The sequence below is a fragment of the Podarcis melisellensis genome (assembly GCF_964234715.1).
Source record: "Podarcis melisellensis genome assembly, chromosome: 12".
Classification (NCBI taxonomy): domain Eukaryota; kingdom Metazoa; phylum Chordata; class Lepidosauria; order Squamata; family Lacertidae; genus Podarcis; species Podarcis melisellensis.
The window spans coordinates 25,585,976-25,612,145 of record NC_138544.1 but is presented as its reverse complement, the minus strand read 5'-3'; the positions used below and the strand labels follow the sequence as shown (position 1 = coordinate 25,612,145).

Here is a 26,170-nt window from a genome sequence, read left to right as displayed (position 1 = left end):
TAGAACAGAGATGCAATACGCTCTAAACTTGCAGTTTGATGACTTCCCCGATGAGGAATCGCGAGTGGCGTATGTGATTGGCCATCTCGAATCCGGGGCGAAAGATTGGGTTAGACCCCTGATGGCAGCGAATAATGAGATCTTAAAGGACACGAGGAAGTTTTTTCGTGCCATGGACCTGATGTTTTCCAGCGATATTGAGCAGGGGGTGGTGCGAAGGCAGTTAATGGCTTGCCAGCAAGGAAGCAGATCTGTCCGTGAGTACTGGACTGAATTTACCATGTTGATTCACAAATTGGGGTGGGACCTATCGGCGGAGCCCATCCAAATGCTTTTCGAAGAGGGGCTTTCTTCAACCGTCAAAGATGAGCTTTCCCGGGGCCCCAGGGCGGAGTCTATGGACCAGTTAACCAAATCTGCGCTGGCCATAGGAGCGCGCCAGGAGGCGAGGGCTATGGAAAAGCGGGAAGGGAAAGGAGACCGTTGGAGGGAGTTCCGCATTCCAGACATTCCAGAGCCACCTTTCCCGCCGGCAGAGCCGATGGAATTTGGAACAGCGCGGGCGCGCGCAGTTTCAAATCCCAGTGAAGGGCGGAAGAAGGAGGGAAAGAGCGCCAAGAGATGTTATCTCTGCCAACAGCCAGGGCACTTTGCCAGAGTTTGCCCACAAAGAAAGGAATGGCAAGGGATGGCAGGAGCTGTTGGGGGAAAGGAAGAGGAAGGCAAGGAGCAAGTAAAAGCCAACGCCTGGCTGCCACCGTTGGGGCACAGCAGCCAGGCCAAAGAGCAATGAAAGTGCCCATGCCAGAACCCCCCAGACCCGCTTTAGTGATAGAGGTGTTACTAGAACTGCCAAACGGACACCCACTAAAGGTCAAGGCGCTTTTGGATTCAGGCAGCTCCTGTAATTTCATGAGTAAGGAGTTTGCAGCTGAGCACCAGATACAGACTATCCCTTTAAGTAACCCCTTGCAGGTGACTACGATTGACGGCAGAGAGCTGTTGGGGGGAGAAGTTAGCCAACAGACTGTCCCGATGATAATGAGAGTGGCAAGGCACACCGAACAGATAGCGTTTAATGTGGCCATCCTGGGAGGAGCGCCCATCATTTTGGGGATGAGCTGGCTGGCGCTACACGATCCGCTAGTGGGCTGGCATCAGAGGGTGGTCTCCTTTGGGTCAGCGCATTGCCTAGAACACTGCAAGGAGGGGAAGGTTTCGGGAGGAGACAGAGTCACCCTAGCGGGGATGGAAGTGATGGACAAAGGGAAGGTGCCCCCGCAATACGCAGATCTGAGCAACGTATTCAGCGAAAGGGAAGCAGACAAACTGCCACCGCATAGACCCTTTGACTGTCAAATCAACCTACTCCCAGGGGCCCAACTCCCAGTAGGCAAGCTGTACGCCATGTCAGACAGGGAGATGCAGGAGCTGAGGGAGTTCATTGACAAAAACTTGAAGCGAGGTTTCATCAGAGAGTCCCGAGCGGTGGGGGGCAGCCCAGTGTTTTTTGTGGACAAAAAGAACACAGACAAACCGAGACTGGTGTGTGACTTCAGGGCCCTCAATGCAGTGTCGGAGCCCCTGGCTTTCCCTATGCCCCGAATTGATGACATTTTGACCAGAGTAAGGAAGGGAAAGATTTTTACAAAACTGGACCTGCGGGGGGCGTACAATCTGATACGCATAAGGAAGGGAGATGAATGGAAGACCACCATGTTTACCCCGTTGGGAGCCTTTGAATACCTCGTTATGCCCTTCGGTCTACAAGGGGGCTCCGCGTGTTTTCAAGCTTTTATAAACCACGTTCTGGGACCTTTGCTCTACAAGAATTGTGTGGCCTTTTTAGACGACGTGTTGGTGTATTCGGAAAATGAGGAACAGCATGTGAGGGACGTTCGAGAAGTGTTGGGCAGGCTGCAAGCCAACCAGCTGTGGGTGAAACTGGAGAAGTGCCAGTTTCATACCAAGGAGGTGGAATTCCTGGGGTACCGCTTGTCAGACAAGGGATTGGCCATGGATCCAGGCAAGGTCCAAGCGGTACTGGAATGGAAGACACCGAAGACCAAGAAGGACGTGCAAAGATTCTTGGGATTTGGGAACTTTTATCGGAAGTTCATCAAGAACTTTGCCCACTTGACGGCGCCCATCACCGACTGTCTCAGCAGCAAGAAGAAATTTGTTTGGACGGCAGAGGCGGATCGAGCCTTTGAAGAACTGAAAAGGGCTTTCGCCTCGGAAGAACAACTTCTGCATGTGGATTTACGAAAACCCATGAGAGTGGAAACAGATGCATCCGACCGGGCGGTAGGGGCGGTCCTTCTTCAACCGGGGAGGAGTGCGTCGGAGTGGAGACCGTGTGCCTTCTTCTCGCGGAAGCTGAATAAGTCCGAGAGGAATTACACGGTGTATGACAGGGAACTACTTGCCATTCACGAAGCATTCCGGAGGTGGAGACATTTATTAATTGGGGCACAACACAAGGTGCAAGTGTGCACCGACCACAAAAATTTAGAGTATTGGAGAACAGCTCGAGTGCTCAACCAACGACAAGTGAGATGGGCACAGGAATTCTCCAAATTTAACTTTGAGATTTGTTATGTGCCAGGCCCAGAAAACGTCAGGGCGGACGCGCTCTCACGCAAACCAGAATATTGGGAAGGGGAGGGGGTGATCGAAGAGAGACATGTCATCCCGGAGGACCGCTGGGTGTGTGGGGCGGCGATGGTGGGGCAACGAGAACTGGTGGAGGAAACGGAAAATGATGAATATGCCCAGGATAAGCTCAGAGGTCTCAGGGGGGAGGGCGAGAGCCCCGGAGGTTTTGAGGAAAGAAATGGGGCATTGTATTACAAAGGGGCACTGTATATACCCGAAGGTGAATTGAGGGGGAGAGTACTCAAGCAGTTGCATGATAGCCCCACGGCGGGACATTTTGGGCAACACAAGACCATGTGGTTGGTTACCAGGGAATTTTGGTGGCCTAAGGTGAGGGAAGATGTAAGGGAGTATGTAAGAGGGTGTGACCAATGTCAGCGAGCCAAAGGGGAAAGAAGGGCGCCGGCAGGGTTATTAGAACCTTTACCCACACCAGAACGGCCTTGGGAAGCGATATCAATAGATTTTATGACGGATCTGCCAAGGTCCAAGGGGAAAACAGCCATCATGGTAGTAGTAGACCTGTTAACTAAGATGTGCCACTTTGTAGCATGCTCACATGCAGTCACAGCGGAAGAAACGGCGAAGTTGTTTGTGGAACATATCTTTAGGTTGCACGGGGCTCCCTCGAGGGTGATCTCAGATCGAGGCAAACAATTTACTTCCAGGTTCTGGAGGAAGCTCATGAGCTTGTTACACGTGGAAGTCAATTTTTCAACTGCCCGGCACCCTGAAACCAACGGGCAGGCGGAAAGGGCAAATGGCATTCTTCAACAATATCTTAGGTGTTATGTCAATGACAGAGAGAACGATTGGGTCGAAAAGTTGGCGTTGGCAGAATTTGCCTACAATAATGCGGAGAATGTGTCCACAGGGATGAGTCCCTTTTTGGCTAATTACGGGTGTCACCCCAGGGCATTTTCAGGGGAAGGAGGGGAGAGATGGAGCGTCCCAGCGGCTGAACATTTTGTAGAAGAGATGGAAGCCATCCATCAGCAGCTCCAGCTCAACTTAGAAAGGGCTAAGGCACAATATAAGAAGCAGGCAGACAAGAACAGAAGGGAAGGTGAAACCATAAGGGTGGGGGATCAAGTGTGGTTGTCAACCCAAGGGTTGCCGTTCAAAGGGGGTTGTAAGAAACTGAGGCCCAGAAGATTGGGACCCTTTGAGGTGATTCAGCAGGTCAACCCGGCAGCTTTCAAACTCCGATTACCCAATCACATGAAATTGCACCCAGTGTTCCACAGGTCGTTACTGTCACCATACAGGGGAGGAGGTGAAGGGGAGCACGTCAGGGGACCAGCCTTGGAAGAGAGGGAACGCCGCAACCATGTAGCGGAAATCCTCGATTCCAGGTGGAAGGGAAATCAGGTGGAGTATTTAGTGGCGTGGGAAGGGGAACCGGAGTCAGAAAACACCTGGGTAAGTGCGCAGGAAGTCAATGACGAGGTTTTAACAGAAACGTTCCATCAAAGGTTCCCGAGGAAACCTCAGCCGATAGCAAGGTTTAGGAGGGAGTATTTCGGCACCACCGATGAGGAAGAGGAAATGGAAGGGTTCGCGGAGTCGGAGTTGGAAGAGGGAGTGGACTCTGATGACGAAGAGTACCTAGAGAGTAGGAACAGCAACAAGTGGAAGGAAGTGTTCGCGACGTCGGAAGATGAGGGAGGTTCTTTCAAGGGTTTTACCTCCTCACCGCCAGTAGGAGAGGAGACGGGAGGGGGTGAAGGGGGCCCTGGAGGGGAGGTGGATGTCAGGGAACTGACATCTAAAGCGCCGGAGGCGCAAAGGCTCACTGAGGGTGAGAGAGCAGTAGCAGCGGAAGAGGGAACCAGTAGAGGGCGAGCAAGAAATCCAAGGGAAAGTGAGTCGGAGGGATGGCTCAGAGACGCTTCAAGCGAAACCAGTGGGGAGGTCTCAGGACCTCCTATAGGGACACCCACACCTCGACGGAAACTGTCACGCCGAGAGGCCAGACGACGTGTTTCCGTTAAGGAGCTTTTATGTTGGAAACGTTTCCGAAAGCAGCCACTTTCGGATTCTACTAGTGATTGACGCAGCCATGCTGGAGGGGCTCCGTCACAGGCAGAGGTTTGAAAGCCTGATCAAACTCTGAGGGACTTGCATTTTACGCACAAGCAGCTCATCGTCCCATCACAGTATGTAACCTGAAGCATACGTAACCTGAGGTACCACTGTATTGAAATCCACGGCAGGGGGTGGGGGAACTAGCAGTGCCAATTAAAATGTTACTGAAAGCCAGGTTGTGAACTTGGCCTGTTGTGTGAAACCAAGGCAGAACCAACTCACTACAGATCAACTCAACCCACATACTCTGAACACCAGCTTGGTCATGTGAATTAATCCTAAGTACCAGAAACAGTGAAAAAGGGCAAGCAATCAGGTAGTGAATCATCTGCAACAGGAGTGGGGAAACAGTGGTACCTCCAGAGGTTGTTGGACTACAACTCCCATCATCCCTGACCATTGGTCATACCAACAACAGCTGGGGGGCCACAGGTTTCCAACCTTGATCTCTATTTCTATACAGATCTTGATCTATATTTTTCAATCAGTGGTGTTAAACAAAGGAGAAGAAGAGTTGGGACTTGATATCCTGCCTTTCACTCCCCTTAAGGAGTCTCAAAGCGGCTAACAATCTCCTTTCCCTTCCTCCTCCACAACAAACACTCTGTGAGGTGAGTGGGGCTGAGAGACTTCAAAGAAGTGTGACTGGCCCAAGGTCACCCAGCATATGGAGGAGCAGGGAAGCGAACCCAGTTCACCAGATTACGAGTCTACTGCTCTTAACCACTACACCACAATGGGGATGATAAAAACACTTTATATTTACCTGTCTACTCCCCTGCTTAGAGGAGCAGCTGCTGGTACTTCTTGAAGGCGACAAGACTTTCTGAGACACACCAAGATTCTTTTCTTCAGTCATGGTCTCCGAAACAGTTTCTTCTGTACCAATTCAACGACAAAACGAGAAGACATGGGAGAGAAAGGCAGGAGTCATCGCATCTCCAAATGCATTCCAGCGGTGCTCAAAGGAAATTCCTAAAAGACAAAGCAGGAGGGTGAGGGGAGGAAAAGGAGACAACAGCACACCATCAATTTTAGTCAATAGCAATTCTAACAACAATAAAGAGTTCAAATTTTCAGCAATGCAACGTGACACAATTGCTATAAAATTAGCAAACCAATAAGCTATGAAGGGTACCATTCAAGACTTGATGAGTAGTGTTGAAATAGGTCTCAAAAGAAAGGGAAGGCAGATGGACATGAAGTATTATTTAGCGTAATGTTCTACCTTTTTCGGAGGCATTAAAAAAGAAACTGAATAGGAACCAGGTAATATTAGGGATACATACGGCCTTTGATTACTGTGGAACAACCTGCTAGCCCCACTTCTCGGACAGTTTATAGAAGTGGTCGGAAAATAAAGACTGGCAGGGTTTTCTTTCTTTTTCAATTTAAGGTTTATTACCTGCTGAAGTTTTAATTCTTGTACATTTCTTTATCATGAAATATCATTTTATCTTTTGTTCATGAGCATAATTGAGAGAGCTTGCTCTGAAAGGGGGGGGGGGAGAACTAAAAAAATTAGCAATGGAAGAATAATTTACATAGTGCCGGAGTGTATTTCTTAACACTTCATACTGAGGCTTATCCATACTTTCCTCCACTCTTCCCAGGCATGGTCCACGATTTAAAACTCCATGGCTGAGCATTTCTGGCCACACACACACACACACACACACCCAAACTTTCCCCGCTTTAAAGAACATTTTTTTGTGGGGAAAGCTCTGTAGCAAAAGAAAGGGCACTCAGACATAAAGCTTTAAAGGACAGACCATGTCTCAATAGTGCCGAGGAAAAGTTAAGCCTGGATAAGCCCTTGTTAATTGCAACAAGCCCCACTGTGTTTATGTCCAAAGCTAAGATTTGAATCAGGGTCTTCGAACCCACATGCTTAAGCCAGTACGCTATGTCAGCCCTCAACTATGTTTTAGGCATGGGGCAGAGGGTGGAATGATTTGTGGGAATGCTTCCCAGCTCTTGGATCTGCATGGATTCCATGTGCAGAGATGTTTAGGTGAGAGATTTTGACTTTCTGATGTAGGCATCCCCAAACTCGGCCCTCCAGATGTTTTGGGACTACAACTCCCATCATCCCTGACCACTGGTCCTGTTAGCTAGGGATGATGGGAATTGTAGTCCCAAAACATCTGGAGGGCCGAGTTTGGGGGTGCTTGTTCTGATGTATCCATACAGATACACAGAGCTCACAGACCATACTAACCATACCTCTACCAGAAGACAATACTTCTAGGACCACCTTATCTTTATAGGTGATCAGGGGAGTCATTTTCACCTTTTAAACACATCCAAGTTGTTGTTTAAAAATGTTGTGTTTTTTGCCCAATTACTGAAGCAGCACTTGAAGGTGTGGGCATTTAAAAACCTGTCAGCTGTGCATAGATAAACAACAGAAAATACCCACAGGGAATGATTAGAGAGCAATAACTGACCTCCATAGAGAAGGAGGCAAAGGTATTAACAATGTCAATAAGATTGGTGGAAAACCCATTTATGGAAATTGCCGAAGAACACAACACCTTTAACTGCCGCACAATAGCAATCCCAGTGCATGATGAGGTCAGGTATTTAAGTAGGCATCTGTTGTCGAGTCTGGCAGAAAACAATATTTAATAGCAGCACCAAGGTGGCAGTCTGCATCGAGAACCTTGCTGGTAGTCCCAGTGACAATGTAAAAAACGTGAGCCAGAGTAACCATGGCAACAGATTTTTCCCACTTCATAAAAGCTTGACTAAAGGGCAGCACCTTTCACAAACTCGAAGGTAAGAAAGTCTCTTACTGTACTATTACACAAAATATTGTATTATTCAACAGTGGTCAAAATACGTAATGTAATATGTAACATGTAATACGTGGGGGAGGGTTCAGAATACTGATCAATATTTAACTTTCATCTTGTCCTCTTGGACTCTAGTAGTGCTGACAATATATAAGCTGACGATATATAAACAATCTAAGCAAAGCATTTCTTACGTCTTGCCAACAACTCTTTTCAGGATATGAAATCCAATCATTTTAATGCCATGCACCAATGTCTAGTTTATAGAGTTTGCTTTTTAAAAAATGCTCGGATATCGCCGCTGCAGTTTTTCCTGTCTGCACAATGGCCACAGAATATGCTCTTGCTAAAATCAGTTTTATGGTCTTATGCCTCATGCAGTGTGTTCTACTAACTTGCTCCCCAGACAACCCCAGTTCACCTTGTTTTGTTTTGTTTTTGTCTGCAGCAAGCAAGCGTTGCATTACATGCCTGGCTACTTGGTGCTGAATTAAGAACCATGGCTACATTTATTCACCCAAGCTGCCTGACTGACAACATATGGCAAGGTCAGCTTCAGTGAATCCGGCGCCAGATCTGTCATCATTCCCTCCAACAGTGAACTCAGGTGGTTGAGTGCCAACAGCACTGGCGTCAAAATGTGGATTACTGAGAAACAAGGAAGAGTTCAGCATGTTCCGCTGAACCCCGAGGTATGAGGAAGTACAAAACATCTGAACACCTTCAGAAACAGTCCAGTGAAGATTGAGTATTGCTCAAGCATTCCAGGGACCATGGAATGTTGGCAATTGGAAAAGAAAACCAGCTGGTAAATAGAGATGAATGAATCGGACTGCTTTAGCCTTACCACACCTTATAGGAGTCCAGCCACTGGGAAAGGGGAAAGAATGGAACTACAAGATTTTGTTGAAGGCCCCATTTGTTTTCTTCCTATTCAGTGGGATGTGGAAAGGAGAAGGCATCTCATCGTAAGTGCTGGGATCTAAACACTACATATCATGCTCGTTCTTCTATTTAAAAAACCAACAACATCTCAAGTGCCTTTGTGAATGGCTGCCAATAGCTAGTATGCAGCAACCAACATTTAAGAAGCACCACTGGGATATTTAAAAACTCTGCTATAAAGTTGCCTAATGTGGCTGTAATACCTTGGTTGTCAAACTTAATCCAGAACACTTACTTCCGGGTTTGCAGCGTTCAGGAGTCGATTTGTTCGGGAGCCAAGCTGTTCGACAACCAAGGTACCACTGTACAAAAACTACAGACACCTGCAGTTATGCACTGATGCATCTGTATGGCCAGCTACGGTTCTCTTGAATTGATTATTTTTGACCAAGATCCTGACACCACGAGTCCAAGTGTGAGAAGGAATAGTGTGCCACGCTGGATAACTGTTGCTAGCGAGTGGGGGAAACCCCAGACAGGACTCTTGGGCATGGGCATATTCTCAGTTAGCAGAATAAGGTTCTTCCATTATGATTCAAGGTTTACTTTTAAAGCACCAAATCCTCTCTTTTTAGAGGTTCTAAAAAGGAACTCTCCGTTTTTTCCCAAGAGCTCTTTTGGAAGAGCCAATCCTCTAATTACCTATTTCAACTGTCAAGGCCTGGTGAAACCCATTTCACTTTCTGTTACCATGAAACAGTACCTCCTGCATCCACAAAATTCAGCAGCATATTCAGCTGCTAGAATTTAGTCTTGGGGCAGAGATACAATCATGCTCTGCTGTCTGAATTTATTACTGCTTAGGCGTTTCATATGGGAAACTGCACGAATACCTCCTAGAGGTTAATGAGCTCTGCCTTTCTATTTTCAACACTCTTTCTAATTGTTCTGGAAAGAAGAAAGGGGGAGGGGGGGACCACGCAGCAGAGAACTTTATAGCATAAAGCATCTCCCAGGATAAAGAAGGCAGACATATGCCTGTGCAGGTGTTTCAGACAGTTCTGGAAATCAATATGCAACAGCTAAGCAGCATCAAGGCCACAGAATTCGCTCCAGAGAACTGTTTCAGCAATTTGCAAATTTCTGCTCCACACACTCAGTTTTCACCTGCATGTGACCACAAGTTCTTTACGGAAGTAGGTCATGTGATGTAGCAGGTTATTTGCATCATACTTCAAGTTTATTGAATGGTTGCGTTGGTGGTGGTGGGGGGTTTGGGGAGGGGGTCCTAATAAAAATGTTCCTAATTGAAGCAGCAAAGGGACGCGGGTGGCACTGTGGGTTAAACCACAGAGCCTAGGACTTGCCGATCAGAAGGTCGGCAGTTTGAATCCCCGCGACGGGGTGAGCTCCCGTTGCTCGGTCCCTGCTCCTGCCAACCTAGCAGTTCGAAAGCATGTCAAATGCAAGTAGATAAATAGGTACCACTCCGGCGGGAAGGTAAACGGCGTTTCCGTGCACTGCTCTGGTTCGCCAGAAGTGGCTTAGTCATGCTGGCCACATGACCCGGAAGCTGTACGCCAGCTCCCTCGGCCAATAAAGCGAGATGAACGCCGCAACCCCAGAGTCGGCCATGACTGGACCTAATGGTCAGGGGTCCCTTTACCTTTACCTTTAAGGCGAGCAGCACGGAAGTTGAGAAAACAGCAAAAATATCTGAACAGCTACCACACCCTCCCTGGTCGATACACTCAAGTTCCAAATATATCTAGAAATTTCAATAATTTCAACAAGACACTAGAACTATTTTGGTATGCCTTTGCATTCATGTTCACAATGCTTCACTGTTACAATCTGTTGTACTATTATTACATAGCAATGCGTAACTTTGCTCTCAGATCCTCTGAAAGAAATATTAGAGGGGAAAGCTGGCGGTGGAGTTGCCATGGAGCAGTTATAATTTTCTGTTGTTGCTTAGCACTTTCTACAGCTCTTTAGAAATTATGGCTCATCTCTAACCCAGTAGTTATCCACTGTATTTTTAGAATATACAAAACTGTATCTATAAATACAACCTGCTTGATCATTCATGCAATTCTTCCTGAAATAACATAAAGAAAACACACTCATTTTCAGGTCTTGTCTACACAGAGTATTTTAAGTAGCTAAAAGGAGAGTAGTAATGGATTCCCAATGTGACCAGCTCCAGGACATCCACAAAAATCAAGTCAGTTATGTTCCATCAGGTTGCTCATTTCAAGATTTTGACAGAAGACCTCACAAGGACAAAGGAAAGAAAATGGATTTCTCTCTCTTTAATTAAAAAAAAATCATTTAAATAGGTTGGTTAGCAACACCACATTTTGTATTAGTTTACTTATAATCTATTAACAGCCCCTGAGCACCAGTCGACCAGCATTTCCTTCCCCCTACCCTTTTAATTTTTTTATTCCTAAATACCCTGGACACCCCACCCCCCAGCCTTTTGCCAGCCATATGGAATCTATTATGAAGAACTGATGAGCTTTCCCAAAATGCACCACACATGCTGAACTCCCTAAGCAGGTAGGAAACTAAAAATAGACATTCAAGTACGATTTGGCTACAACTGGTGTGTTCTGCTAGCATCTGCTCTTACCCTGGTCATTCCAAGCAAGAGAGGAAAAACAGAACAGTCAATTTTTTATTTTTTATTTTAAACCCCCTGTGTACTAGATGTGCTTTTATTCCCAGTAAACCAGGGTTGCAGAATCTCTCTTAACCCAAGGTTTCCACATTCCCTTCTGAACAAAATCCCGTGGTGGGCGGGGCCAAAGGGGAAAGTGGGTGGACCTGAAAAGGCTGAAGGCATGTAGAATGAAAGGACACACAAAACCCCTGAGGACATCACATCAGTAAGGTAGGTGCCACCAAAATCCTATACGCCCACTTTTGAGAACTTCATTAAAAAAAAATCTCTCCCCTCTGATAATTTCCGAAGGCAATTTATTTTCTTGTCGATTGATGCAGAATGGTTACAAAGAAAAGAAACTGCCAGAGAAATTTTCAGCACGACAGTCGCTCATACATGGCTTCAGGTAATCATAACGGCTTGATCGCCTTGCTGCTCATAATAAAAACAGCTTATCAATCAGTGTGTGGGGTTCATCTGGATGCAAGGTCTTTTGAGTCCTAGAAATGACTCCCCCCCCCCCCAGGACTCACGGGGAATAGTTCTGCACCATAAGATTCCACATTTCTACCACTGCTGAGTCTTGGCAACCGTTTGCAAGCTCTCTTTTGAAACAGCCATAGCTATAGGTACAATATGCTTTTGAATTATGGTGCTGGAGGAGACTCTTGAGAGTCCCATGGACTGCAAGAAGACCAAACCTCTCCATTCTTAAGGAAATCAGCCCTGAATGCTCACTGGAAGGACAGATCATGAAGCTGAGGCTCCAAGACTTTGGCCACCTCATGAGAAGAGACGACTCCCTGGAAAAGACCCTGATGTTGGGAAAGATGGAGGGCACAAGGAGAAGGGGAATGACAGAGGATGAGATGGTTGGACAGTGTTCTTGAAGCTACCAGCATGAGTTTGACCAAGCTGCGGGAGGCAGTGGAAGACAGGAGTGCCTGGCGTGCTCTGGTCCATGGGGTCACGAAGAGTCGGACACGACTAAATGACTAAACAACAACAACATAGGTACAATGATCATCCTCGTGTGCCTTTCTTGCCCCACAGGCTCAGAAATTCTCCACCCACTCTGAGTCTCTGTGCTACTTGCCACCTTACTTCCTTAAGGCAGAAAGTTCTCTTTGGCTGTGTTGGGTTCTCTCCCCAGGAACAAGAGCATTAGCTGCATCCTTCATCTCTTCCAGTTACAAATGCATGCCTCTTTTGTTGCTGCCATTCTGCTCCAGTCTCCTCTCTTGTTGGGCCCAATCATTCCTTCTTGATGCCTCAGTCTACTACTCCACACAGCGACCTCATCTTTCATCTTGCTTTAACTTGGGGAGTCTCTGGCCCTCCTAATGTTGTTGGAATCCCAATTCCATTGGCCTGCACGGCCAACAGTCAATGATGATGGGAGTTGTAATTCAGCAACACCTGGAGGACCAGAGATTTCCCATATTGGGTTCCATGCCTCTGCTAGCCCACTTGGACCTATCCTTCCTTACCATCTTCTCCTGTGCCAATTTCATCTTCAGTTTCTCTGCCTGAGATACCTAACAGCGAAATGTGAGCAGTCCATGCTGCTTGCATCCTGCAATGGGTTTCCTTACCAGCTTATCAGATTGTACTCATCCTTGCAGTGCGTCTAAGTTAGCACAACTGCCAGAAGGTGCTTTTATACAGCTTAGACTGAGGAAGAACGGCTTGTGGGTTGCAAGCGCAACCATCTGCCCCCATTAACCTCCAATATATTCCACATTCATAAAAATAACTTGCTTGGATTTTCGAAACATAGCTTGTCCGTTTCCGATTCACACCCTAAACAAAGTGAGCTTCCCCATTGGGCCGTTGGCGTTTATACATCACTCTTCTTTGAGCAAGCATGCTTCTTCAAAACACACAAATGCTGCCTTTCAGACTTGAAGAGAGCGTCAATTTGAAAACACTTTGCAGCCTTTACCACACTTGAACAAAGTGATCAGCCCTTTCTTTTATTTAGTGCATGGCTGTTGCGTCCTTTTGCTAGGGCTCTTAAATATTTTATAGCCTGCTGTCCTCCCTTGTTAGTCTGAAAGCCATAAAAGCTCAGGTATCATCACTTTCCAGTACTAATTGGATTCTGGAATCCAGACAGAGACAATATGGCAGACCAACTTACAAATGAATTAGCTGCCATTTATTGACGGGCAAACACATTGCACTCCAGCGCGTGTTTCCTTGATTTTTAAATGAAAAGCAAGCTTTGGGAGGGACAATGCTGAGGAGTGGAAACATAGGAGTAGCCAGGATTTTTTTGGGGGGGGCTTGTGGGGGCAGAACCTCAGTTTGCTATTTTTTTTATTGAATTTTATTGAGGGGGGGGGCTGCCCCTCCCTGCCTCCCCTGGCTATGCCTATGAGCAGAGAGGCAACTAGAGCATTGGGGAGTGAGGGACAACAACTTGGGAGTGATCTGGATGGGTAAAACAGCAGGCAGGCAAAAGGCGTAAGGCAAGCACTACCTCCCCTAGCCAATTCTTTGCTCAAAATGACTCTCACAAAAAAGCTGTTTTTCATTTAAAAGAAAACAGAAAACAGAGCAGCTACTGGATCTTTTGTTTCACAAATTTTCATGGGCATATTATTTACCCCTCATAGCAAGAGAAAACTTTCAGATTTTGCTAGGTGTACGAAATAAATAAATAAATAATGCAGAAGAGAGCATGCATATCCCTTGCAGTTGCATTCAAAGCTAGAAGGCTGCAGACAGTTTGCACACCCAAGAGTGACCTGTGAAGTCAGTATTTTGGACCTTGCTTCTGCCACAGGCTGCATTCAGCCAACCATATTTCAGCACAATAAGCCAAGATGTGCATAAGCCATTGTGCCTTCAGACCCCACCTCTCCTCAGTGTGCTGGGTAACGCAGGAAGTTTTCATTAACCATAGTTTCCCATTGCGCCTGAGTGAGTAAGCATGCATAGCATGGGTGGCCAAGCCACGAGTGACAACATGGCCGCCAAGCCACAAAATGTCGCCTCCCAGTCCCCACAGCTTTATCTTTCCATTTGGTTGGGAGATAACTCTCTAAAGGGCAGACAGAGTGCTTTATCTGTCCATCGCTGGGGGATCTTTTATCTCCATCTCAGCGCAAAGCACCACAGCGCAAAGATTAGAGACGAAACATTTCAACTGCTCTTCTGGAGCAAAAGGCAGCATTTGCCCCCAGCTCAACAATGGAGCGGGGATGGATGGAAACTCTGCATTTTACTTTGACAGGTCCTGTAGTGAAGAGTAATTCTATGGCTAAAAGGTAAAGGGACCCCGGCCGTTAGGTCCAGTCGCAGACGACTCTGGGGTTGAGGCACTCATCTCGCTTTATTGGCCGAGGGAACCGGCATACAGCTTCCGGGTCATGTGGCCAGCATGACTAAGCCGCTCCTGGCGAACCAGAGCAGCACACGGAAACACCGTTTACATTCCCGCCAGAGCGGTACCTACTTATCTACTTGCACTTTGACGTGCTTTTGAACTGCTAGGTTGGCAGGAGCAGGGAAAGAGCAACGGGAGCTCACCCCATCATGGGGATTCGAACTGCTGGGGTGGGGGCTGGAAATGATGATTTTGTGGGCGCAAGGTGTATGTGAAAGAGGGGGAGAATGATGTGTGTGTGCAGTGTCCATAGATAGCCTATATTGCTGCTATGTGGTCTTGGAGATGTTGGTGACTGTCAATACTGTCAGGATGAAATAGATTAGCTACTACAGGTGTATAGGACTGCAACCTTAGTAGCATACTGAAGGCAGCCCTGCATTTGGAAGTTTTTAATGTTTGACGTTTTATTTTGTTTTTGTATGTGTTGGAAGCCGCCTGGAGGGACTGGGACAACCCAGTCAGATGGGCGGGTATAAATATGATGATGATGGTGGTGGTGGTGGAAGGAGTAGGGAAATTGTTGCTCTCCAGATGTTCCTGGACTCCAACTCCATTCAACCCTGACTCAATGCAAGCTAAGGTGGATTGGAAATGGGAGTTCAATAATTTCAAGGAGCTGTCCATGAGCCAGGTCATCTACCAGGCAGGCATACACACAGAAGACCCAGGATGCAATTAGCTTTTTATTAGCAGGGAAAAAACAAGACTGCAGTGTCCTTGGTTCATCTTAACTCAACAAAGGCGTTGCTGAAACTAAGCTCTGGGCATTCCCTTTCCTTCTAGCCTCTCACTTTGGATCCCTCCCAAGCAGACTGTGTTGAGCAGGTTGGCTCCTCCTCTGGTCCTGTCTGACACATTGCTCAGCAACGTGCAGGACCCTCCTGGAGCTGGGGGTCAGAGGGGGAGGAGAGACAGCAGGAGTGGGACTGTCCGCATATACGGAGTGACTCTCAGCTTCTAATCATGTCCTAGAGGACCCTCCTTCTCCTGACTCCCCCTTGATCACTCAAGTCTCCTGCTTCTATCAGCTCCCAGCTCATCCCTTCTGCCAACTGCTCCTCGATGTCCCACCACCAGGCTCCGGACTCTAGGGTGTCGTCTTCGGAGTCCTCCTTGGGGGGCTCTTGGGCTGGCAGCTCCATCACTCCTCCTCATCCAGCCTGTCCCTGACAAACATCTGGAGAGCCACAGGTTAGCTGTTGCTGCTCCAGGGGTTTCCCCAAAAGGCTTCACGGAGAAGGTAGAGTTTTGGAATGCATTCCTCTAGGATAACATCATAGCGCATGAATGATGCAGCCAAACTTAAGAGCCCTTGCTGAGTACACGCTTAGTTCTTCTAGTGCATTCTTTTGTGTTTCTCTTGAATGTCAGCCGCACAGGTAAGCCGAAAGCTTTTTACCAGCTCCCAAAGTTTTTGCCTGGCTCAGTCCTCCCCACCGTGGCACATGGAATAATGGAGCTGGCTACTCAGAGGAGCTTTGCTGTTCTCGGCTGGGGAACTAATTACAGGGCCGCATTATCTCATTTTTTCTACTTGCCAATACACTCAACGTGTAATGCAGTCCCTTTTGAAAAGGGAACAGCGTGTGGTTAATGCTATAAATTCTGGCAGTCGTAAGCATGGAACACACTTGGCACCAATTTGCAAATACATTTATTTGTCTTTTATGAGGATATTATCTCTTGATCAGTTTTAGTTCTCCTTCCCATGCCTAATAAGGAGAAAAGAAAGCTGTCAGTAACACAGCAGAGAGATTCCACAGATTTATGCTTGTCTAACAAGCCACAACATTACTCATCCCTACAGCAGACCGAGTAGGTATTCATTATAGTGCAATTTACTGACACAAAACTGTGCTAACAAGGAGTTAAGCTGAACTACTCCTCAAGAGAAACACTGCAAAGGGAATTCAGGGGAAAGCGGCTTCTGATTTGAGAAAGAATATTGTAGCTTACCACTGGCAATTTATTCTTGCAAATTTATTTATCTTTTGGTGGCTGTGGAGATAATCTCCTTAATATTCACCAGACAAGCATTATTCAGGGATCTTTGATCTGGTTTGATTGGCTCCTAACCACTGGGTGTGGAAACGGAGGTAATTACTTGTTCACAGTTCTGCTGAAGAGTCTTCATAATTTTTATTCTCTTCTCAACCATTAAAGTGTAAGAAAGCATGACTGGCACCTCAGTGACTCCATGGCCAGAAACCATCTGCAACACTCGAGTACTCAGCAACGAAGTACAGATTTGTAATGAAAAACCTATCTGGAATATCCCAGGCAAAAACAGAAGACCAGTGCAGTCAAAGTTACCCAGCTATGACCTTCTCTTTCAGTACAGCTCACTTGCTGTGTCCTTGGGAGGATAATGTAGCAGCTGACTACTGCCTGAAGGAAGCATGCATATAAACTGAATCAACACAACTTGACAGAAGGGAGGCAGAAGAGGTTCTACCACTGCAGTTTGGGCTCTGCTACTTTAGTCTCAGCTACTGGAGTTCATATCGCAGCTCCTATCAACTTCACAGGGGGTTGGACTACAACTTCCATCATCCCCCTCGCCACTGGCCACACTGCCTGTGGCGGATGGGAAGCAGCATTAGAAATTCGCCAGGGGCTAGGCGCATTTTACACCTGGCTATTGATCACTCGTAGACGAGTGAAGATGACAAGCCTGAGGCCTCCACCATCTGGAGATGCATGCCTGGGGATCCTTGGATCTTGACTGTTTTCACACACTAGCAATGCATCCTGTGGAATTCTCTCTCTGATATTATATCCGCACAATCAGACTGAATTTCAGGAACCAAAAAGCCATATTGAAATATACGACTGTCTGGCCCCAAAATGGCAAACTAGGCATTCCATTTTGGCGAATGTAACCCTGGTTTAAGGAGCCATTTGGTGTCTATCTTATATATCTGAGTTTCTAGCACTGATGGGAGACGGAGTCCACAGTTTCCATACCCCATAACCTAGCACAGAGAGAATCATAGCTGTCAACCTTCCCTTTTTTTTGCGGGAAATTCCCTTATTCCAGCGCCATTTTTTGCGGGAAATTCCCTTATTCCCAACGCCATTGTTAGATATCCCGTAGACTGTCCCTGGGACAGGTGAGGCTGCTGATCCCTTATTTTCAAATCTGAAAGTTGACAGCTATGGAGAGAATTTGTAATGAAGTTTCTTTAAAGGCCTTAATCTCAACCCTTTCTGTGAGCTGGAAGTGCAAAGCCCTGTCCAGTCATTCTTAAGTGATTAACAAGTTGCGGGAGGGGGGAGCCGAGTGGTATTCACTGATCCTACACCCCATCCATTTAATGAGGCAGCATGAGTGCAAAGCGCAGCCTGATTTATGTATACAGGCCCTTTCCAAGATGTGGAACCCAGATCGATTTGAGTTCCACATCATTTGGTGGGGGGCACATAGCAGATACAGCAAGTTCCTCTCTACATATGTTGCCCATGCCATCCACACGCTAGCAGTTACTGGGCATGGTCCCATTTCCCCCTCTTGCAGAATGAGCTCATTACTCAACTTAAAGACCCAAATTAGCAGGAAAACTATAAAGTGAAACCTGGTTCGCATGTAACACTAAGTCAAACAACAGCTGGCACACAAAAGGATGAGTGTGTGGGTTCCTAGAAGCTGTAGCCAAGGTTTGATCTTGGTTCACAGCTCATGGTTTGTCTGGAGGAGACAAACCATGAGCCCAAGTTCAGACAACATGCTAAACCAAACCATGGATTAGCTTCAGGTAGCACGGCATCAGACCCAGAAGAAAAGCACAGGGGTTGCCATCGCCTTTCTAGGAGCCCACATGCTCATGCTAGGCCATGGTTTGTCTTAGCAGTGCATCTGAACTGTGCCAGAGAATGGCTAAGAAAATGGACTTGTAAGTTCTCCTGTATCCAACCTACTCAGAAGTATAGCTGCAGCTATGCAGTAGGAAATTGGATCAGAGACCTCCAATTGAAACTAGTTGCCCACCAGGACTTATATACAAAGCAACTCGCTGATTTGGCAGCATGCCTAATTTTTCAACCATCTGGTCAAGAAGCAGAATAATAACATAATAAAATTTCATTTGCTCTAAACAAACAGTACTCCAATTTATTAGAATATTTATATGTTTGTTACCTAGGCAATCTTTTTTAAAAAACCTGAACCATACCTACTTGCCCCTGCTATCAACAGTTGTGATGAAAACAGTGCAGCTATTAAGACATCAATCCTGAAGATGACTTACAGAGACTAAAGAAAGTTCATGCACCCTGTATTATGGTGAGGGTTGCTCAATCACATTGTGTTCCAGCAAGAATATTTCCATAGTGAAAACAGCTCCACTTAAATAGTGTTTTAAACTCTGTTTGCAACATTTTCACCCAGATATGTTTATTTATGCAAGTCAAAATGTCAAATAGCATGTTCTAATCTAGGCATAAGCAAACTCCGGCCCTCCAGATGTTTGAGACTACAATTCCCATCATCCCTAGCTAACAGGACCAGTGGTCAGGGATGATGGGAATTGTAGTCCCAAACATCTGGAGGGCCGGAGTTTGTCTATGTCTGCTCTAATCCCATTAAACCTCGATAATATTCCCAGCATTCTGTCTTAAGACAAACAGAAGACTTTGGTGTGTCCCCCCCATCTTTACCAGGTTTTTTTGTCCTCCTCACATTATTGATTGCTTAATATCCATATTGAAGATGTGCCTTCCACAACGCAAAAGCCTTCTCGCTACTCTGAGACTCGTAGTAGGGCCTAATAAAGGCATTGCCCTACTGTTGATTTTGAACTATTCCCCAATGAACTGACATAGCTGCCTACGATTTGGGCGTATTTAAAGGTTGGAAGTCTATGGTAAGATGTTCCGAATCTACACATTGACTCAGAACACCACTGCTTCCATACTGGTACAATGCACACGTCAGCAATTCGATTGTCTCAGGGACGCACTCTGAGGAAGAAGAGAGGAGGAGGTTCCCCCTCCCTTGTAAAATGGCCACTTGCAAGTCATTCATTCTCAGAGAAGAAGAATTGCCTCCTCTGCCCCATATACTTTCCAATTAATTTTCAGACATAAGACATAATCTTCATGGATGTTTATTCACAATAGTATCATCTACTGAAATGTCACTTCCTCTTCCTTGCACAGAATTGAAGAGAAACACTGAGGAAGTACCTTCATCGCCCGGTCTACCTTCCTTTGCTGCTGTGTGACTCTCTCTTCCACCTCGTCTATCAGAATGAAGCACGCAGGCAAGATCAACTTTCATGATTTTTTATCTCCTTTCCTTGCAAGCTCATTTCTTTCGGGCAACAGCAGGGAGGGAAAGGAGGAGACAGAGGTGAACGCAAGCGAACTTTTTTAAAAGGCAAAAATATTTGGCCAACCTTGCCTACTGCCAAGTAGATTACTTGCTGGAAAATACTCTAACCAAATTCTTGGCAGGCCACATTAGCAGTGCAGTCCTATACAAACCTACGAAGACTTCAGTCCCATGAGTTCAATGGGGCTTAGTCCCACATAAGTGGCATAGGACTGCAGGCTAAATAGTCTTAATCACTTATACGGAGACATCCTTCCATGCTAATCTGAGCAGCAAGATAATGGGGACTACTTTCTCTGTGGCGTCTATCTAGAAATAATGAGCAACATAATTAAAGTAGTGCCAGACTCCTCACCCAAAACATTACCAGGACCATGTGCAGATTTTACAGGCATTCTGACTGTGCATTGGGACATCCCAGTGCAGACATACTGATAATTGGCTGAGCAGGCTGCCACCACCTATAAGGGGGAGCCAAGGTTTCAGTCAGATCACTCCTGCTCTGCTCTTCCCCAGCAACAGGGAAACATACCAGAAAGGGGAGTAGCTTAGAATTACAGCCAAACCTGGAATCGTGGTTTGTTTTGTCCTAACAAACCAGAATCACTAGGCTGCCTTAAATCATGATTTGTTATTGGTTTATTGATCTGCGCTTTGCTAGGATAAAATGAACTATGATCCCAGGGGGTTGCTAAGCTAGCCCTTTCCTGATTTGTTTATCCCAGGGGTAGGGAACCTGAGGACTTCCTGCTGCTGGGCAACAACTCTGCTCGCTGACCACTGACCATGCTGGCTGGGGTTGATGGGAACTGGAGTTCAAGAGCATCTGCAGTGCTACAAGTTCCATGCACCTGGTTTATCCAGGAGAGAATCAAATCAGTAGCATGAAGCTTCTGCACGTTATGATTCATTAAGCTTGCCTGCCATGGTGCTGCCAGGCAAGGAATGTCCAGAGTGAGGAAGTAACTGTTGACTGTTAAAAGTACACATACAACTTAGAAAAAGCCATGTCCATCAACCCAACGTCTTTCAGCTACTCCTATCCAATGAGGCAGTTGCAGCAACAGAGACTTGAGCTGCACACAAGCTGGTGAAAACCATGCCTGTGTGTAACCTATTTCTGCTGTTCCCTCTTCAATCCTCAACTGGTCCTAGGAGACAGTGGAGCAGGAGAGTTGGGAGCAGAAGGAAGCCTTTGACTCTACACCAGCCTGACCTATCACCTCTTCTTCAGGCTACAATCTTGCAGCTTCTCCTGCCTCGGACTCTCATCTCCGGACTGTTCCAGGTTCCCCCCAGGTCACCGATCCCTCCCTTCCAAGTCAGGCTCCAACTCAGAGGCAAAAACAGGCTTCCGTTCATCACAAGGAGGCCAAAATAAGCATTCAGAATTTTCAGCCATATTATTACACCTGTCATCATAGGATGCCTTTGTTTGCCAGTTTGGAAATCCATAATGCCACGAACAAGTACAGTAAATAAACTAAACCTCACCTTCCTGTGTGATAGGAACTTAAAAAGTTGCAAGTAGTCTTCTCTTCAATCATCCCCACCCCAAAAGTGCCCTTCTCATCTGCAATTGACTGTGGCTCATCCAACACCGAGCCCTGAAAGCCAGGTAACAAGTATGCAAATCTCTTCTCTTTCACCCCTCCACCGGTCCCTGGCAGTTGACAGGGTAGGAAAGAGAAGAACAATGGCAAGGAGGAGGGCAATGAATTAAAAGTATTGTTTTGCAAGCTTATAAACGCAGTTCAGGACAGGACATGTTTTTATCCCCAAAATCTGATACACACTATTGGCAAGCACACACCCCGCCGCAGATTTAGTGCTGCAAAATCCCTATCCATCTTTGTGCGCTTTGGAAATTTTTTGGCAAATCCCTATGACTTGCCCAGCTCCACCAAATGCTTTCTTTCAGCCAGTTGACAGTTTTCATAGCACTGCTGCCAACATTCAGGGGTGAGTAAACAGGAGTGTTCCTTTTGTTTTTAATCTTGCAGTCAAAGCAGGAAGATGGGAAAAGGGGGGGGGGACGTAATTTAGAGGAAGCATTGTACAAGAGACAGGGCTAAGGCATGAAGCAAGAAATTGTGGGTAGTGCGGGGGGGGGGGAATTAATGCGATTTAAGAAAGCACACTCCTCCCCTGAAATCTGTATTAGCTGTAATTATACCCTCTTGAGGGTTTTTTTTATCCTCTTTGAGTAAGAGTCATTGCTTGCAACACTCATTTTTTCTATGTACCAGCAGGATAACATGTTAAAGATCTGTGGTCCTGTATTCTGCTGTTAACAATTTTCACTTGATGGCTGGGCAACAGGTTTGTTATTACATAAGGCTATGTATGCACCATAACATATAAAGCATGTTCTCCCTTAAAAACATAATAATCCTAGAAACTGTAGTGTGTTAAGAGTGTTAGGAATTATGCCTCTGCTAGGTGTACACTACAGTTCCCAAGATCCTTGGGGGTCTGCATGCTTTAAATGTATGTAGGTAGCCTAAAACTCAATACAGTGGTACCTCAGGTTACATACGCTTCAGTTTACAGACTCCGCTAACTCAGAAATATTACCTCAGGTTACGAAATTTGCTTCAGGATGAGAACAGAAATCGTGCAGCAGCAGTGGGGCGGCAGCAGGAGGCCCCATTAGCTAAAGTGGTGCTTCAGGTTAAGTACAGTTTCAGGTTAAGAACAGACCTCCAGAATGAATTAAGTTCTTAACCCGAGGTACCACTGTAAATTAAAAGATACTGTGCACATTTTCAGCTCTGCAGTTATCTTCTTATAGGAAGTCTGTGAATTCAGTAGGTATCTTTCCAAATCTGTGACTGCAATAATTCAAAGTTCAGTTTCTAACAGTAAATTTGGATCTTCATCCAAATCTATATCTGAGAAGTGGGACGCTGTTTCTATCATGAAGTTTTATACTGGAAATGTTTAGGTGAGGAGGAGTTGCAAGACAATGCCATCCTAAGAACCACTTTATTCTGGTCCCTTCTACATTCTAAAATGAAAGGAAGAGGAAAATGGTTATTGCTCGTTCACTGCTCTGTGATCTTACTGAAGGGAGGTCCAGGATTATCCCCAAAAAGAAAATTTCAGTTGGGTACTTTTTATTTTGTCTTTTGTTTCCAACTTCTGGAAGCAATATAGCCTTAGCACTGCAAACCACAAACTCTTAACTGAAATGGGATTTTAAACTACGCTGCAAGAGCACTGGCACAACCAGCCACAGGCATGTAAAATACTTGTGTTCTCCTCCACCGCCAACTACAATTCTAGCCTTCGTTTATAGTCAGGAGTCTCAGGACAGAATGTTAAAATAGGCTTTGCCAGATTCTACACAGCACACAGGCATCACACATACTTTCCTAACAGAAAATAGATGGGTCTTTGGCATAAAAACCAGCTCCTTATCTTCAGACTTTTGAAACTCGGGGAAAAATGTGGAGTACCTGTGAGTCACCCAGGGTGAAAAATGTTTTTTTTAATTAACCTTCTCAGCTTGTGCCTCACCTCAGTCTGTTTCCAGTAAGGATTGTGTTCCTGAACAGAGGTGATAGGTCCAGTACCAGCAACACAAAATGGATTGTTATTTGGGAAGGACAATGGGAAAGATTTCCTTTCACCTGAGTAACATGGCTTTTGTATTATCACACACCTTTATTTATTTATTTTTAAAAAGGCAAAGAAGCAAAGGTCCATATGAAAAAACTCAGAAATCAGAGTTGGGCTTCATATACCGTTGTATGAAAGATGCAGGATTTTGTAAACAGCCAGTCAACAGCTATAAGTGATGTTGCACAGGTGAAAGGATACAACTACATCTCTACCTAGTAAACAAATCTAATTGGTATTAAAAATGGAAGAAAACATGGGAAAAGTAGGCTCACAACACAAAAATATGCCGCAGAAAAGCCTAGTGAAGGGAGGAGAGATGTGTCAGACTTCCTTCCCTGTGTTCACAGAGACAGAAACAGACTTGTCTTTGTTGACTCACCAAAGTGAAGTCTATGGCTTATAGAAATACAAACCAGAAGGTCACAGCTCTTCATGTCCAGTATGAATATCACAGAGACATACTGTACATATTATCTGCCCTAGGAAAGCAGTGAAGGATATCAAAGTAAACCATTCCATGTTATGAGGAAACACCAAAGATGTAATCCAAAGGGCCCATAATTCCATCTCTAGACACTATTTTCCCAGTGCAAACCAGTGAATTTTAGTAAGTTTTTTGTATTATCAATAATGTACAGATGCCATGAATACATTCACATGGTTTGTATGAATGTATGAACTGATTAGGCACAGAAACTCACTGAATCCAACTCCTAAGTAATCTCAAGTCTAGATTCAGAGTAAAAGAAGGTGTGTATTCATTGTCACTTACATCCAACTATTTCATTTTTTATTTGCAGACCTCCTTCCTATCGTACCGTACCGTACCGTACCGTACCTAAGCTTACAGTATAGGGTTCCAGAAAACAATGAAGCTAACATGTTACTTCACATCTATAGACCTGTTTTTACCTCCAATGAAGAAGCTGCCTCACATCTTCACTGGTCTCACTAGAAACTCAGTTGAGGATTACTTCTGTTTAATTGTGGATTAACTGCGTTCACCAAATATCCACTGATGTTTCTTCTGACCATGCACACACGTACACACACACACACACACATTAACAGAGACAAAGCTGGTCTCTTTTCTGGAAGCGAAGGTGACAACATTAATCCCCTTTACTTGCCACACCTACAAAAGTTGCCAGACAAGTTCTCCAGTGCTAGTTTCACAGAAACTATATGTTAGTTGAATATGGGAGCCAGTTTTTTGATATTCCAGTTAGGAGAGGAGAAGGAAGAAAAGGTGGTTTCCTCTTCCTCTTCTTATGCTCCCTTAGAATGGCTAGTGGAGAGTCCATGTACAGTGGTACCTGGGGTCAAGAACTTAACTCGTTCTGGAGGTTCGTTCTTAACCTGAAACTGTTCTTAACCTGAGACACCACTTTAGCTAATGGGGCCTCCCACTGCCGCTGTACCGCCGCCACACGGTTTCTGTTCTCATCCTGAAGCAAAGTTCTTAACCCGAGGTACAATTTCTGGGTTAGCAGAGTCTGTAACCTGAAGCGTCTGTAACCCGAGGTACCACTGTATCACCAGCCACAAGGAAAATAGTTCAACCTCAAATGGGGACCCAGCACACACATTTCCTCGAGATGATGATGCAATAAAACCACGAAGAACCCTACTGTCTTACGAATCTCATTTATCTTAATGGAAGAGAAATATTTTCAGGTTAAAACGCAAGTTTTCCAGCCTGTGCTCTTAATCTGAATATATTCGTCTTCCATTATTCTAATAGCAAATGCAGCTGGCAAGCACCGCTGCCAGGCTTGGACAGGTAACTCACAACTTGCGCACATTTAACTTTTGCGTGTTCAGCTTTATGCACTTGGCAAAAAGAAAAATTAAAAAGGAGGCAAAAAGAAGGCGGGTGTCCGGGGGTGAAATACTTTGGCAATCCCACCCACCACTTTGTGCTTTGACTGTACGTGATTTATGCTCTATCCCTGGAGTATAACCCTAGCTAAGTTGAGAATTGCCTGTACAGAAAACAAGGGAACACTGAGAAAGAAGAGGGAAGTATCAACATGCTTGGTGGAACCTCAAGGTTTACAGAAGTACTTCTTTGAGGGGGGGGGAGGTAATTCCCCCTGCAAACAGCCCAAAGAGGATTGCACATGCCCGGCCCAAGGCTTATGCTCTAACCACTGCACCACATCAACCATGGGACAGCTCCATTGGTTAAAGAACCTAGCCAAGTTAAGATGCCAGGGAAAAAGAGGGAAGTGCTCTCAGAGTTGGAGAAACGAAGGAACAACCCCCTTCCCCATACTTGCATTTTAACTCTATAACATACTGTACTCTAAACCTATAGTTAAATTGCTATAATGAACTTGTTTCTTTTTCAACGCAAGGGAATTTTAAAAGGAGGAACTATGACTGCGGTCCATTAGTGTGTAAAGAAAAGCTTTGTTCTTGCGTCTCGGTGCTTTCAAAGAGCAGTCAAGTATCAGCATTAGCCATGCACTTACAAATTATACCTGCCGCTCACTACTATATTTCTAGAAGTCAATTAGGAAAACACTTAAGAATTGTGTCTGGGTTTCCCTCCCCCCCCACACACATTTATTTATTTATTAAAAAAGAATGGAATTGATGCAATCAAGGAGTGTGCATTTTGTTTTGGGGTAAGGCAGAAGATAAGCTATTTTAAACCAAGGAGAAATATTATGACATACAAATAAGCTTCCTGGAATTGGGAAAAGATT

At 45.5% G+C, this 26,170-nt stretch overlaps 1 protein-coding gene across 5 annotated transcripts in view; it reads right to left on the bottom strand.

The window, feature by feature from the left end:
• The window catches only part of OSBPL3 (oxysterol binding protein like 3), a 99,097-nt gene that overhangs the window by 56,944 nt on the left and 15,983 nt on the right, over nt 1-26,170 (bottom strand). For all 5 annotated transcript variants that reach the window (XM_081883187.1, XM_081883186.1, XM_081883189.1 and 2 more), the window contains exon 2: nt 5,513-5,721. In XM_081883187.1, coding sequence (XP_081739313.1) covers nt 5,513-5,605 — 93 coding nt within the window. In that variant the 5' untranslated portion in view covers nt 5,606-5,721. The remainder of the gene's footprint in view (nt 1-5,512; nt 5,722-26,170) is intronic.